This window comes from Pteropus medius, unplaced genomic scaffold (genome assembly GCF_902729225.1).
Source record: "Pteropus medius unplaced genomic scaffold, Ma_sr-lr_union100, whole genome shotgun sequence".
In the NCBI taxonomy this organism is placed as follows: Eukaryota; Metazoa; Chordata; class Mammalia; order Chiroptera; family Pteropodidae; genus Pteropus; species Pteropus medius.
Window position 1 is genome coordinate 9,973,613 of NW_024344370.1, and position 15,499 is coordinate 9,989,111.

The following is a 15,499-nucleotide window of genomic DNA, read 5'->3' on the forward strand; positions in this document are numbered from 1 at the left end:
TAGTCTTTTGGGGGTGGCTTTAGGATTCTCTCTATATATAATATGTCATCTGCAAATAGGCAGTTTTACTTCTTTCTTTCCAATTCTGATGCCTTTGTTCCCTACCTGATTGCTCTAGCTAGGACTTCCAAACTATGTTAAATAAAAGTGGCAAAAGTGAGCATTTTTGTCTTGTTCCTAATCTTAGAGGAGAAGCTTTTAACTTTTCACTGTTGCGTATGATGTGAGCTGCGGGTTTGTTATATATGGTCTTTATTATGTTGAGGTACATTCACTTAATACCCAGTTTTCTAAGAGTTCTTATCATGAAGGGATATCAAATTTTGTAAAATGCTTTTTCTGCATTTGAGATGATATGATTTTTATCTTTTATTTTGATGTGGTGTATCACACAGATTTACAGATGTTGAACCACTCTTTCATACCTGGAATAAATCTCACTTAGTCATGGTATATGAACCTTTAAATGTATTGTTAAATTTAGTTTGCTAATATTTTGTCGAGGACTTTTCCATTTATGTTTATCAAGGATATTGTCCCGTAATTTTCTTGTACTGTCCTTGTCTGCCTTTGGTATCAGGACATTTATGAAAAACTCACAGCTAACATCAAACTCAATGTGCAAGACTGAAAGCTTTTTCCCTAAGATTTAGACTGGGATTCCCACTTTCACTATTGCTAGTCAATGTTGTGCTAGAAATCTAGCCAGAGCAATTAGATAGGAAATGAAAGGCATTCAAATTGGAAAAGAAAAAATAAACTTACCTCTGTTAACAAATGGCATAATGCTATATAGAAAGAGTCCCAAAGAAAGCTATTAGAACTTATAAATTCAGCAGTCGCAAGAAATAAGATCAACACACAAGAATCAGTGAAAAGGATATTAAGAAAGGTATTTCATTTATAATATCATCTAAAAGAAGTACTAGGAAAAATTTTAACCAAGATATAAAAGACTTACATACCAAAAAGTGAAAGAAATTAAAGGAGACCTAAATAAAAGACATCTCACGTTCATGGATTATAACACTTAATATCATTAAGATATCAGTACTACCCAAAGCTATCTACGTACTCAATACAGTCACTATCAAAATTAAAATAGCCCTTTTTGCAGAGATGGAACAGCTGATCCTCAGATTCACATGAATAACATGTGAATAACAAAATCTTGCAGAAGGACTTTAATGTTGTAGGACTCCCACTTCCCAATTTCAAAACTTATTGCAAAGCTCCTGAGTCAAATATTGTGATACTAGCACAGGATAGACATATAAATCAATGAAGTAGAAAGTCTAGAAATAAACACATATCATATGTCTATGGCCAGTTGAGTTTTGACAAGGGTGCTAAGTCCATTCAATGGAGAAAGAATAGTGTCATCAACAAATAGTGTGAGGACAACTAGGTTTCCACATGCAGAAGAATAAAGTTAGATCCCTACTTCATACCATATAGAAAAATTAACTCAAAATGTACCAATGACCTAAATCTAAGAGTTAAAACCATAAAACAGAAGAAAATATAGGGGTAAATCTTCATGACCAGTGCCTTCTTAGGTATCATACCAAAAGCATGAACAAATTTTAAAAATAAGTTGAACTTCATCAAAATTAAAAATTTTGTGCATTAAAAGACATTATCAGGAAGGTGAAAAGGCAGCCTTTATAATGGGAGAAAATATTTGCAAATCATATATCTGATAAGGGCCCAATACCCAGAATATATAAAGAACTGAAGAGAAGATGGTGACAAGAAAAAAAGCAGAGGGGCAATGGACTTGAATAGATATTACTCCAGAGATATAGTCAATAAACAGATGAAGAGGTGCCTAATATCATTCTTCATTAGGGTAATGAATGCAAATTAAAATCTCCGTGAGATTCATACTTATTAGAATGGCTATAATTTAAATTTTTTTAAAAAATAAGCGTTAGCAGGAATGTGGAGAAATTGGAACTCTTTTACGTTGCTAGTAGGGGTGCAAAATGATGCATCCCACTGTGAAAACAGTTTGGAGTTTCCTCGAAAAGTGAAGCGTTCAAGTATCATATGATTCAACAGTTCTACTCCTGGGTATATTTCCCCAAACAACTGAAAACTGAGTCTCAAACAGATGCTTCTACGCTAATGTTCTTTGCAGCATTATTCACCATAGCCAAAAGATGGAAACAAGCCAAGTATCTGTAAACAAATTAATGGATAAACAAAATGTGGTACATACATATAATGGAATATTATTCAGCCATAAAAAGGAATGAAGTTCTAATACATGCTGTAATACATTAAATAAGCCAGACACAAAAGGATGAACATTGTATGACTCCACTCATATGAGATATCTGGAATAGGCAAATTCATAGAGGCAGAAAGTTGATTAAAAGTCTCCAGACAGGGAGAGTGGGAGATTGGAGCATTACTGCTTAATAGCTGCAGAGTTTCTCTTTGTGGTAATGAAAATTTTTTTTGGAAATAGGGATGATGTTTGCACAACTTTGTGAGTGTAATTAATCCCACTGAATTGTCTACCAAAAATGGTTAAAATGGCAAATTTCGTTATGTATATTTTACCACGATAAAAAAGAAAATATTTTCTAAAGACACAATACTCACTTTTTACCTGGTTACAGAAACATTAAAAAATTTTATAATTTAGCCTGATAACTTTATAAACTATATTGAAAATTAAGGTGTTAGAGTTATAAGTAATCTACAAGATACTTTAGCTTATTCAATATAAAAATTTAATTTTTCAGGATTAATACATTTGACTCTGTAATCCTAAAGCTATAGGAGATAAAGATGAAATTTAAGATCCATTTTGCATTAAGTTTTCAAGTATATTAACAGAGTAACTCTATACTAACTCGTGACTTTAAAAATATCACTCCACCTCTGCTAAGGCCTACTTATAACAAATCAACTTTTGACACTACCAAATTCTTATGTAATATGAAGAATACAGAGCAGTGAAACACTGTGCTTCACCTTTTGTCTGTCCCATCACAAATGAAAGATAGGACATATTTCCTTTTCAACTGATTTCAGGACTCTGAATTAACCTCTAAAGAATACTTTTTCATAAGAACTACAAACAGTATCTGAAATACATTCATCATAATCTTCAGTTCCTATGAAAATACATTTGAGAGGCTTGATTTGGGAAATTATCAGAAAATATGCTGAGTATTTATTCTCTTTTAAATCAGTCCTTATATACAGGCACTCATTCATCCATTCAGCAAACATATTGGCTACCCACTGTGCAAGCTGCTAGAATTGCAAAAATGAATGAGATAATTGTTGAGTCTTTCTGTCTCTGAACAGTTCTTCAAAATAATGGAGCCTGCTTTATGGTCTTTGATAGTGAATATAAGTTTGAACCATATTCTGTGGGGGAAAAGTTCATAGCCTTATTTTCCAGGATATGAGAGAAATCATGAGGTAAATCATTTTAGAGGCAGAAGTACCTGTTTGAGATTCTGGAATGCTGGTTCTTCTTTATATTTTTCTAAACTTGATGTGACTTGGAGATTTTTCTTTGCATTTCTTTCTCACTCTTTGATATCACACAATGAATTTCTCCAAGAACTTTTTCTTTGTTTCCTTCAAGTGGGAAAATAAGTCAGATTCAACTTTCTATCACTTTTCTTTGTTTTATAAGCCACTTTATTCTTTCAGTCAGATTCAGTTACATTGAGATGTTTTTTCCTCCCAGCATCCCTGAGTGTCCTGTTCACACCACCCTGAACTTTTATGATCCAGAGTGACAGCTTCCTCTGTCTGGTACATTGCCGTTTGTTGTAGAAAGGTTATTGAGGACGAAAAGAGACTGCTGCACCATTTCAAACTGATAGATGCTCGACCTAGAAGCAACACACAGTATTTTCATTGGACTGTCGTTTTCATTGTCAAGTCTCATGGCTATGTTTCACTTTTTTTTTTTTTTAGCGTTATTAGTTTCGAGTATAATTGTACATTATGCTTAACTTTTAAGGGGCAGGAAGTACAAATAAACCAAGTACTCGGAAGGAGACCAGAGTATTTGTGCAGAACCCTAAATGTACCACAACTATGAAAATTTTAGTCCAATTCATTTCAAAACTTAGTATGGATAATGTTTTATAAAAATTACCAAAAATTAAGAGCTGAAAAACAGGAATAGATCAACAGCTATTAAAGAAATTGGTGTTTAAAAAATCTATCCTCACGCCTGAAAAGACTTCAGGCCCAAATGGTTTTATAGGCTAGATTTACCAAACCATTAAGGATTCTAATTTTATGCAAATTGTTTCAGAGTATAAAAATAGAGCACAAAATCACCAATATCAAGAACTGCTAAGTGTGAGATTTACCTTATTTGCAAGCTAACAATTAAGTCTTCCAATTTCCTGGATGCTTGCAGAAGATACAACACTCCTGGGTCAGTGACAAAGGATAGTTTATTACATCAGTAACTGGAGCAACAACATTTATGGTGGATACCTGAGCCCCATTTCTCATAGGGCATGACAAATAGGGCCGGATTATATATACAGATGTGGTGGGGCGCATTACATGGAGAGCTCTAAGCTTACAAAACTCAAATCTTTTATAACAGCCATTAAATATGCTGTGTTCTAAGGCTATAAAATAAACTTCCTCAGAGGTACACATACCATTTTCCAAGACTTTCTGCTGTCGAAATCTCTCTCAAAAAATAGTATAGAACAAAGGCATTCATACCCCTGCTTTCAAGATATACAAACCACGGGGAATTATCACCTAATTGCCATTATGTGTTATGAAGTCAATAAAATCATGATATACAAACCAGGCAAAGTGGCATAAAACAGAAGATTATAGACCAATCTTTCTTACAGAAATTGGCATAAAAATGTCATATAAAACATATAAAGCTGAATTTGCCAGTGCATGAAAACCAATATCATGAACATGTGGCATTTATCCTGGATATGAAGGAATGATAAAACATTGGAAAATCTATCAATTACTTTAAGAGCTTTAAAAAATTTATTTAACAATTTTTTAAATCTCCTATTTGAATTTATTATGTTAACAGATTAAAGAAGAAAACTATGTGAACATTTCGATAGATACAGAGAAACTATTTTAAATTAACCAAATAATGAGTATGTTTAATATTAGCACAAGAATCCAAATTTTCTAATTGCCTGAAGAGTATGATTTTTTCCCGCACTTATATGTGGCAAAAGAGTATGAAGTATGTTTCTTTATTGTGTTCTTTACTCTAAACTAGCATAGTTAAATTGTACTAATAATATTGGATACTCTTTAAACCATGAGTTAATACCAAACTGATTATTACCAGTTTATCACCAATAGTAGGTTAAGTCTGTGTAAAAGTGAATGCCTAATACAAAAGCTTCTCATTCCATTCATTCTAATACAAATCTTTTTTTTTTAAATAATGTATATTAAAATATATATTAACTATTATCATGGTTTTAAATGTTCTGTCTCCTAGGCCTGTATTTCAAATGGGGGCAATGTGGCCCCCAAGTTGGCAAAAATCGGTTCTGGGGACAACAGAAAGCTTAGATAGTATGGGGTTGGCGGCCCTCATGAGCTCATTGCTACCTGACAAAATCATATTCTTTACTATTTAATTTCTCTCCTTTGGGAGAAATTAGGTATAAATTAATTTATTGATTAGAATACTTAATTTAAAATAAATTTATCTTTTTTCCTTATGAGAAGATTGAGAAACACTGTTCTAGACTAAAAGTTTAAGACAAGGACCATATCTTAAAATATCTTTAAATCATTAGCAACTAACATATTGTACATATACTCAGGCTCTAATTCACATGTAAATAGCACAAAGAAAATAGAACAGTATTTCACCATAAGATATACTATATCTCAGAAATGTCATTTCATTTAATTATGCTATTTAGACTACTGCTTACTTTTGAGATTTGCTTTTTGTGTACCAACCAATTATTTAAGTAGACACATAATTTGAAATTATAAAAATTAAAGCTAAATTTCTTCAAAGGAGTACCATTTGGTCTGTCCAGTTTATTCAATGCTAAAACAAAATAAGAGACATTTTTCTCATACAATTTTGCTCAAATAACTGAATGAATTTCTCAGGGTATAAGATATAAGGTTAAATTGGTGATCAGAACATAGAAACAATCGTTATAATAGTAATTATAAAAATAAAACACGAGTCTACAGCCATGCCGCCCTGAACATACCCAATCTCAGACGCTAAGCAGGGTTGGGCCTGGTTAGTACTTAGATGGGAGACCACCTAGTTAGACCTGGTGCTGTAGTTGTAAAAAAATAAAAAATAAAAACATGAATAAAGTTTAAATTTAGAAAATGCACTTGTGAAAATAAATACATTGGATCCTCACATTTTGAATTAAGTGATCAGAAGGTATGGATGAGAAATACAAGACCCAAAGAGCTCAAATAACTTGCCCCAAGTAAATGACAAAACAAGACTTCCTGAGTCCATATCCCATGCTCTTTGCTAATTTTACTGTCCCTGCCCTTAAAATCCTTAAAAGAGGCTTTTGATAGTTGCTTATCATTGAAAAGAACTGTCAAGAATACGAGCATACCATTCAGTGAAATCAAGATATGCTCTGTTCCCAGTACTTATGCTCATAATGCAGCTTCCTTTCTGAGCACATATCTGAATTTAATGAGCTTTAAAATAATACATCCATACATCTTTCAGGTTTCCACAGACGTGCCGCTCCAGTTACAAGAAGGCAGTTCCCACATGGTGCACATAGGATGGATTATCTACACTTTGAGGATGATAGCCGTGGTTGGTGGTTTGACATGGATATGGTGATCATCTATATTTATTCAGTGAACTGGGTCATTGGATTCATTGTTTTCTGCTTTCTTTGCTATTTTTTCTTTCCGTTTTAGGAATTTTCATACCTTACTACAGTTGAACAGTCACAAATGATGTAGATAACAATTAAACATTTTTTAAATGTGCTTTGAAATTTTTATACTGTTGCATTATATAAAATGTGAGTGTTAATAGAAAGTCTAAGTAACTTATTAATGTGTTTCGTATAATGAACTAAACTTTATTCAAGAGCTAATATCTATCTAGCTCTTAGCAACAATGAACTATTAGTTTCGTAGTTCTTGGTTTAGGATTTGTGAGCTCTAATTTTACAATGTCTCTTTTATACTTCGTTGTAAAGGCTGAGGTTCTTCCTCCACTTAAAAATAAAATGATAATCTGGGTAAATATCAGAAAAAATATTTAGTCAGTCACCATGTATTCTCAGTCAGATTACATATATTAAAGGTAAACCATATTCTCTGGAACTAATCTAGCAAGATTTAGTCAGTTTTGGTTTCCAGTCACCCCTACTTATGTCCGTTTCTAGTATCAACAAAGCTGACTATCCATTTTTTACTGACCTAATAATAGCTTCAATGCAACATTTTTAATTATTACAAGAACAGAATATTAAAAAAAAAAACTGAGATTAACCCCCAGCAATAGAAACTTAGAGAAATATATTAACACTTTTAGAATTGCAGGATTACTCATCTGTAGAAATGTGCTGGCTGATTTTCAGTAGTCTAAAATAGCAGTGCATGTCCAAAATGTAATTCAGTGATTTATTTATCTAGAAGATTGTCAGATATATTGTAAATGTGCAATAAAGAGTGGCTTTTAAATTTTTTTATTGTTATTATGTGATTTAATGTCTGGAATAAAAAATTGTTGGAAATTGGCTTATGGATGTATAGAAAGAAAACCTGACTTTTATTTTTATTTATTATTACAGTAACCCTTGGAATTAGTTTTTCCCTTACTAAAAAAAAAATAGATCTGATTCATCCCACTGTGAGAAAGAATTGGGCAGGTATACCAATTTTAAAAGTGAGAAAACTAAAGCAGAGAGGTAAGCTTATTTCAGTCACTCAGTTGGTCTTTGTGTAATCTAGGACAAAAGTTTTTATTAACTGCTAATTCATCATTCCTACACTATGTCATATATCTAATAATGCAATAAGCATACTTTTACGTAACAGGTGAACTTCTCAAGGCACTAAAAATACTACCACCATCCAAACAAATTGGGATCGATCAGGAGTCAACAGCTCAGTCTGTGAAAAGTCTAAATTTGGCCTAATTACTACTGATTGCATTTGAATAAAAGCATGTAACCTGACAGCATCTGATGTTCTAAGAAATATGGAAGAATGGTACAGGTTTTCATTCTAATACTGTTATTATTGTGTTTAAAATAACTTTCATTGTTGATATAATTTTCATTATACTAATGAAAAACACCTTAACATCTGCAGGACACTTTTTAATATGCTATACTACATTTGATAATAGCTTTCATTCTGTATGCCAGCTTTGATTGGTGGTGGTTACCTGGAGTGCTTTGAGAAGGATCCTGAAGTTACATCTTGGCTCCATGGGGGAAGAGAGAGCTTTGATCCACTGGCAATGCCCCTCAGATATGGGGTAAGGAGAATGGTAAGGAAAAATCAATCCATGTCAAATATTTGCCATCCTTGGCTAAGGGTGAAGAAAGGCATTCATGTTTTAGAAGCAGGCCTTACCATTTGTTGAGGGGAAAATAAAAATGTAGCTTAGTGACTATAATTAATAATACTATGACATATACTAATTTAGTTTTGAGCTATAATTAAGAGTAAACTACTTTCCTGTCCTACACTTCTCATTTTGCCTGAAAACAGGTTAATAAAAAATCAAGTTGTGAATTACATATAAGAATTTAAAAACATAATGATGTGGCTAAAATATAATTTAATTTTCTCAATTCAGAAAAATTTAAATCCCTGTCATTTAAAAAAAAACACAAAAAAAGTACCTATTCCTGATTTGCAAGTTCTACAAGACTAAATGAACGTTACTGATATTTATTCTGGTCCTAATATTTGGAGGTAAATCAGGCAGATAGTGTAGTATAGCAATCAACCTAGATCAAAAGTCAACTACAGCAATGCTGCTTAAACCTTCATATGCCTACATGAAATCTTGTTAAAATGCATATTTTTCAGGTGTGTAGGATAGACCTGAGATTCTACATTGCTAATAAGCTACCAGGTAGTATTGATTTGCTGGCCCATGGACCAATCTTAGGACAACAACGAACTAAAAGAAGTCCAAGTGAAAAGAAAGCAATGAATCTTGCTTTTTTGTCATTAACGTGACAGTGTCTCAACAAGACAAATTTCTCATTGTTTTGGCATTTGAGAGTTGTCCTGTACTGGTTATCCAACATATAGGAATTTTAGGAAATTATTCTATAATTTTACCTAAACCTATAGAATAAGCTTCTGAAATTATTTGGTGTGAGGTTTTAAGTCTAGATAGCAATACTAAGCAGCTTATTTAAAAGCCACAAGTCAAATGTTTTCCTGTTTTTGGAAAAAAAAATTATTTCCCCACTCTTCCCTATTTTCTCCGATTACCCACCCTTTGGCCTTCATCTCTCTCTCTAGAATCTATTTAAATAGAACAAATGTGATATTATATTTATCAGTAATAATATCACACCTGGAGATGTATAGAAAGAAAACCTGACTTTAATAAAATATATTACGGCATTTCTACTCACCTCTAATTCTTACTATGCATTATAATTACAAAAATCAAAAGACCTCATTATTATACTGACTAAAATTTACTTAACCTTTCTTTCCTCATTTTCCTCAGCTGTAAAATTATGCATTATGAAACAGACCTTCGAAGGATTCTGCTGGGATAAAAATCAGTTCACCAGAAAATTAGGAAACAGATCTAAAAGTTCTTCAAGAAATAGTTTGTGTACAGACAAGGCAATATTTACTAATTATGTCATTTGATATAAAGTTATTTATCCTCTCTAATTTTCTACTTTTTATTTATTAAAAGGAAAATATAATATTGTGGATTAAAAGAGATCCCCTGAATCAATGCTGCAGGGGAAGGAGAATCAGAGCCCCAAAGAAGTGGTCCCCGAAAGAGATGGTCTCAAAATGCTCCAGGAAGTCAGCATAGAGGTCAAGGAAAGATGTCAGGCCATGAAGTGGGCAATTCAAGTTGAGGTTTGGCAGGACTTCAGCCTGGCAGAGCTGGATACAAATACCTTATTATCGTTCATGCACAACTAGAATCCTTAATTACCACAAACAAAATCTTACTTTCCCTTAAGCTGACAGCCATAATATAGCAAAGAATTGAGTCATTAACTGGGCCATTAGGCAAAATTGGATTATCCATCAAGTTTTCTAGTCAATAGAATGAAGGGCTGCTGATATTCTTTCATAGGTCTCACTTCGAACCATAGATTTAGTAGCATTGTGGCACATGACTACTGGCACATGGCCACACTATGAAAAGCATTTTACTGAGAAATTAAAGCAAATATATTATAAGAAATTGACTCACGTGATTATGGAGGCTGGCAAGTCCCAAACAGAGCCATTGTCCCAGCTCAAGTCCAAAGTCCAGAAGCTGCTGTAGAACCAGGAAGAGCCAATGGCCCAGTTTGAGTCCAAAGGCAGGCACGCTGTGCTAGAACAGAAAGAGCTGACATCCCAGTTTGAAGGCTGTCATACAACAAGGAATTAAAATATCTTATAATTTTGAGAGCTGGTTAAGCAAATCCAGAGTCCAAAGGGCAGGCAGGCAGGCAGAAATGAAAGATCACAAGAAGGCTGAAATCCTAAAGACACTGCCCAAAGCTGTTGTCCACAGGTAACCTTTCTTTCTCCAAGGAAGGTCTAAGCTCTTGAAGAGCTTTCAACTGATTGAGTCAGACCCACCCAGAATAATCTTCCTAAGTAGGGACTTTATATCTAAAAAAAACTCTTTACAACAGCAGCTACTGTTTTCTTGAATAATTAAGAGAAGGTGTGTATATGCTAAAAACTAGCTGATGCTTCCCTTCCATCCTCCAACTCTTGTGAGAGAATAACTCTTTTAGCCCACTTATTCAGAAACGTACTGAAAAAGGGATTCTGGGGAATGTAGTTTAGCCCAGCTAAGCTGACATATCGCAAAGTCATCACATATAGTCTGCTCAACTACTCTTTCACTGAATTTCATCCCTGGGCTATTTATACAAAACGACCAATTTTAAAATGAAGATAAACTCAGAAGTTTATAACATAACTTGTGATAATTCTTCTCTAGCACCGTAAGTTTTAGAATGTTCTATGTAAGTGGTCTGCTTATCTATTTATATTAAGAAAAGAATAATTTTATTATATCTCACCATTTTATGGATCAAGGATTCAGACAGGGCTAGGCTGGACGATTCTTCTGTTCCCTATGACATTAACAGACATCACCTGGTAATATTCAGCTGGCAGTGTTCTGGAGGATCCAAGATAGTGTCACTCATGGCTGGCATCTTAGGAAGGATGGCTGAAAAGCTAGGCTCAGCTGAAATAGTCAAATGGAGCATCTACATGTGGCCTCTCTAGCATGGCAGTATCAGAGAAGTCAGACAGCTTACATGGTGACTCGGGACTCCCAGAGGGAGTGTTCGCAAAACCCAGGCAGCAGCTGCAAAGTTGCTTATCACCAGCCTCAGAAAGTCCTGCAATGATATTTCTGCTGCTTTCTATTGATCAAGAAAGTCACTATAGCTAGTCCAGATTCAAGGAAAAGAGAATTAGATTCTCAGTGGAACAAGTATTAAGAAGTCACTGTGTGGAGCTTAAGAAATATGAAAATAATCGTTGGTAAGAGGATTATACAATTGAAAAATGTGTCAACTGTGTAATCAGTCTTGATTACCTATGTCAGTAAAGAAAAGTACCAGGGAGCTTAATACTTTCATATTATCATCAGCAGTATGATGTATATCGGTACTTCTCACACTTTAATGTCCATGTGAATCACCTAGGGATCTTGTTAAAATGCAGGTCTCAGGTAGGGCCCGAAGGTCTGCATTTCTAACAAGCTCTCATATTACACCAATGCTACTGATCTGAGGAAACCTAATAATCTATATTACAAGTCAACAAACTTTTTCTGTACAGGACTACATAGTAAATATTTTAGGCTCTGTAAGCCACATACAGTATCTGTCACATGTTAATACATACATACATACATATAAATAAATAAAATAAACAAACTTTCCAGCCCCAGATACATATCACTGGTTTTCAAATTTGTCAGCATAATGGAATCACTTGGGGAGGTATTAAGAATATGATCCCTAGGTTCTACCACCAAAAACTCTGATTTAATTGGCATAGAAATAGGGTTTGTTAAAAGTTTCCTAGGTTAAATCTAATACGTGGTAAAGTTTGAGAACTAATAATCTATGTCCCCTCCTATCTCTGCCCTCCTGCATCTTTTGGGTCATTAAACCTTTTTCAATACATATGAAAGACTGAATTAATATGGATCTCTCTTTTTCACCTCAACACAAAACTGACAATCTAATTAAAGAATAACAACCAAAAACAGATGCTTTCATCAACTCATCCCTGCTCCCAATAGGAAGCCTGCCCCCAATGGATATCATATGTCAGTAAAGTTGGATGTTGAATTGAGAGCTGATAGAAACTAATGAAAAAGTAGGTTGTTTGGGAAAAAAATGATGAAACATAGAAAACTTCAATAAGTAGAGGGGTAAATTGCAATGCCCCGAATATTAGAAATCACCACAAACCTTATCAACTCAAGATAATTAGAGGAAACTTTAAGTAAAGGCCTCAGTAGAGTTCTGCTTTAAAGTCTAAAGAGTTATAATAAGCCTGTCAATGTACAAATGGCTTGAGAAGCTTGCTTCAGTGTTCTTCTAAACTCATATTTTTATACTATATATTTGCAATATAAAGAGTTTCCTAAGAAAGTTATAATTTAAATTAACAGATTCTTTTAAAGCATCATACCTACTACCTTTCAAGGAGAATAACTTTAATTCTGAAAATCCTATTTTATTAACATAATCTTAAAAGCAATTTTACATTTGCCATCTTTTCTAAGTAAAATTATTTTATCTATAATACATAAGGTATTTGTTCAGAATTAACATCAATAAATTATTAAAGTAAAAAATGTTTTCGTGTAGCCAGATAATACTCCATTTTTCATTACATGCTGTCTTTTCTCTTTATCCTTTCTGATGCTCTTGTTTCCGTTTTCCCCTGTGAATTAGCTCCATTTGGTTTTAACCTCCTGGATTGTATTTCTCTCTACTTCTAAAACCTTCATATAAAATGGTACGGCTTCACACAGTAAAACTCAACAGTGACAAATATTCATAAGGTCTCCTCATTCATGCATGCATTCAACAAACAAAACATGCTCCATAGTCACTGAATAAATGAATGCCCAATTATTCTATAAATGATGTTCAATTCAAGTTTTGACCATGATCCAAATTCCATTTATATGACAATTATATATCCTGAAGATTTCAGAATAAAGTTCTTATTACCTAGGAGTCTATGCCCTCTTATTTAAAGACATAGTTCAGAAATCTACTTGGATCTGATTATTCAAATGAAAGCTAAAACTCCTGTTGATAGCAAAGTTTTCCACTCCTGTCTGCTTTCTATTATCATAGATTCATGAGATAATCAATATATATGTATATCAGCAATCCATTTTTGCTTATGACTAATAGAGGGCTAAAAGTAGAGGGAAATTAAGTGAGAAATTAATTTCAGTTCTGTCTACCAGACAAACCTGCACTTTTATTAACAGTGCTGTAGTACACAGCTCACTGCTATTCACTGCTTCTAATCTAGACATTAATTGGGTATGTCTTTTCTCCTCTACAAATTAAAAAGAGGCACAAACGATTATAAAACCCATTATGAATTTGGTCCAATCTGCTATTGAATTATTGCTAAGTTACTTTTTTTTAAATGAATTAACTCCCTAGGAAAATATGTCTCTTTGCCCTAATTATGATATGTACAGCTTACAGTTGAGAAAAGGCAGGAGGTGCATTTACTTTCACAAATTATAAATTTAAGACAAAGAGATGAGGTATATTTAGGAAGATGATTATTTTATCAATTGACCAATTATATAAACCCATTATAAATTTGGCCCAATATGGTTTTAAACTATTGCAAAATAAATTTTTGTCATTGTTTATTGATAAATTCTGCAATAGTCCTCCTCATTTCTTTCTGGTAAGAAGAAAAACTTTTAATTGAAATGATAAGTACACTGCATAAAAATTCTACATTGTCTATTAAGATGAAAAATTCATGACTTCTAAAATGATATTTACTATTTATTACTATACCTTACAATTTCATCATCAAATTTACTAGGACAGTAAACAGTAATGATTGGTGTTCTATATATTTATCTATTGTACCTATTTTGAAATAAGTCGGACTCGTAATAGTGAAAATAAAGCAGTTTTAAACCAACAATAAAAGGAAATGAATATATGTATTTCATTCAGATAGGAAAAACAAAGAAAGCAAGATTAAGAGAATAAAAAGATAATGTATAAATAAGTACTGTGAAAAGGTGAGCATGGAAATCATTTCATCTGGGAACGTTATGCAATACATTACTCAAATTACAAACACGTTCACATATGTATTATATTGTTTTCTGCATAACACACTGTAGTCAAAAGTTACCTGATTTAATAATAACCAAATGAAAAGAACTTTTAGAGCAATATCCCTAGAATTAAAATCAATCGAGAACAATACAAAATAATCAAAATTACATTACAAGACTTCATAGTGCTAAAATTGTATCTTAATTTGTCATATTCGTTTTGGCATTGACTAATAAAACACCTTACCTATATAGTATTTCAATCGGAATGAGAATTTTCACATTTACTACCACTAATGGTGGGAAAAGTTTTTAAGCCTTGTTTTCTTCCCATTCTAAGTTGGTGTAAATTTTCTTTCATGTCCTGGAAACCATGGTAAATTCGTCATTCTGTGACAGGCACTGACTGCAATGACTGCTAATGGTTTATCTGATTCTTCCTCAAAGGCTGTAAGTACAGTAAAACTGGTTAAAATACATGATGGCTCCAAAATAAATATTCTAAAATGAAGCTCAAACATTAGAATGCATAAATTGAAATTCAGATTAATAATTTTAAGGATTAAAATTCAGTTTAACCAGAATTTCTTTGAATATCCATTCTCCATGTCAACTGTACAACCATGAATAAAATTTTAACAGAAACATTTACTAAGTTTAAATGTAATAGAAAAGACATTAACTCTTCTTGATTTAAAAGATAGTACATTTCACTTTCAAAATTATAAGCTTATAACTTTCAAAAATTGGGTATATTATAGGAAGACAATTATTTTATCAAACAATTAAACAATTATAAAATCCATTATAAATTTAGTCCAATTTGCTATTGAAATATTGCTGTTAATTTAAATGAATAAAACTTTTAAGCCAAAATAAAATGAACTCTATATTCCAAGGTACAGTGCTTAGGAAAAGACGAGATGTTTTATAGGACACTTAAAAGCCAAATCAACTAATTAGAAT

General features: G+C 32.8%; 1 protein-coding gene across 2 annotated transcripts in view; it reads left to right on the forward strand.

Moving 5' to 3' along the window:
- The window catches only part of RNF180 (ring finger protein 180), a 123,701-nt gene extending 116,005 nt beyond the window's left edge, over positions 1 to 7,696 (forward strand). For both annotated transcript variants that reach the window (XM_039870015.1, XM_039870014.1), the window contains exon 8: positions 6,719 to 7,696. In XM_039870015.1, the coding sequence (XP_039725949.1) occupies positions 6,719 to 6,918 (200 nt within the window). In that variant the 3' untranslated portion in view covers positions 6,919 to 7,696. The remainder of the gene's footprint in view (positions 1 to 6,718) is intronic.
- The last annotated feature ends 7,803 nt before the right edge of the window (positions 7,697 to 15,499 follow it).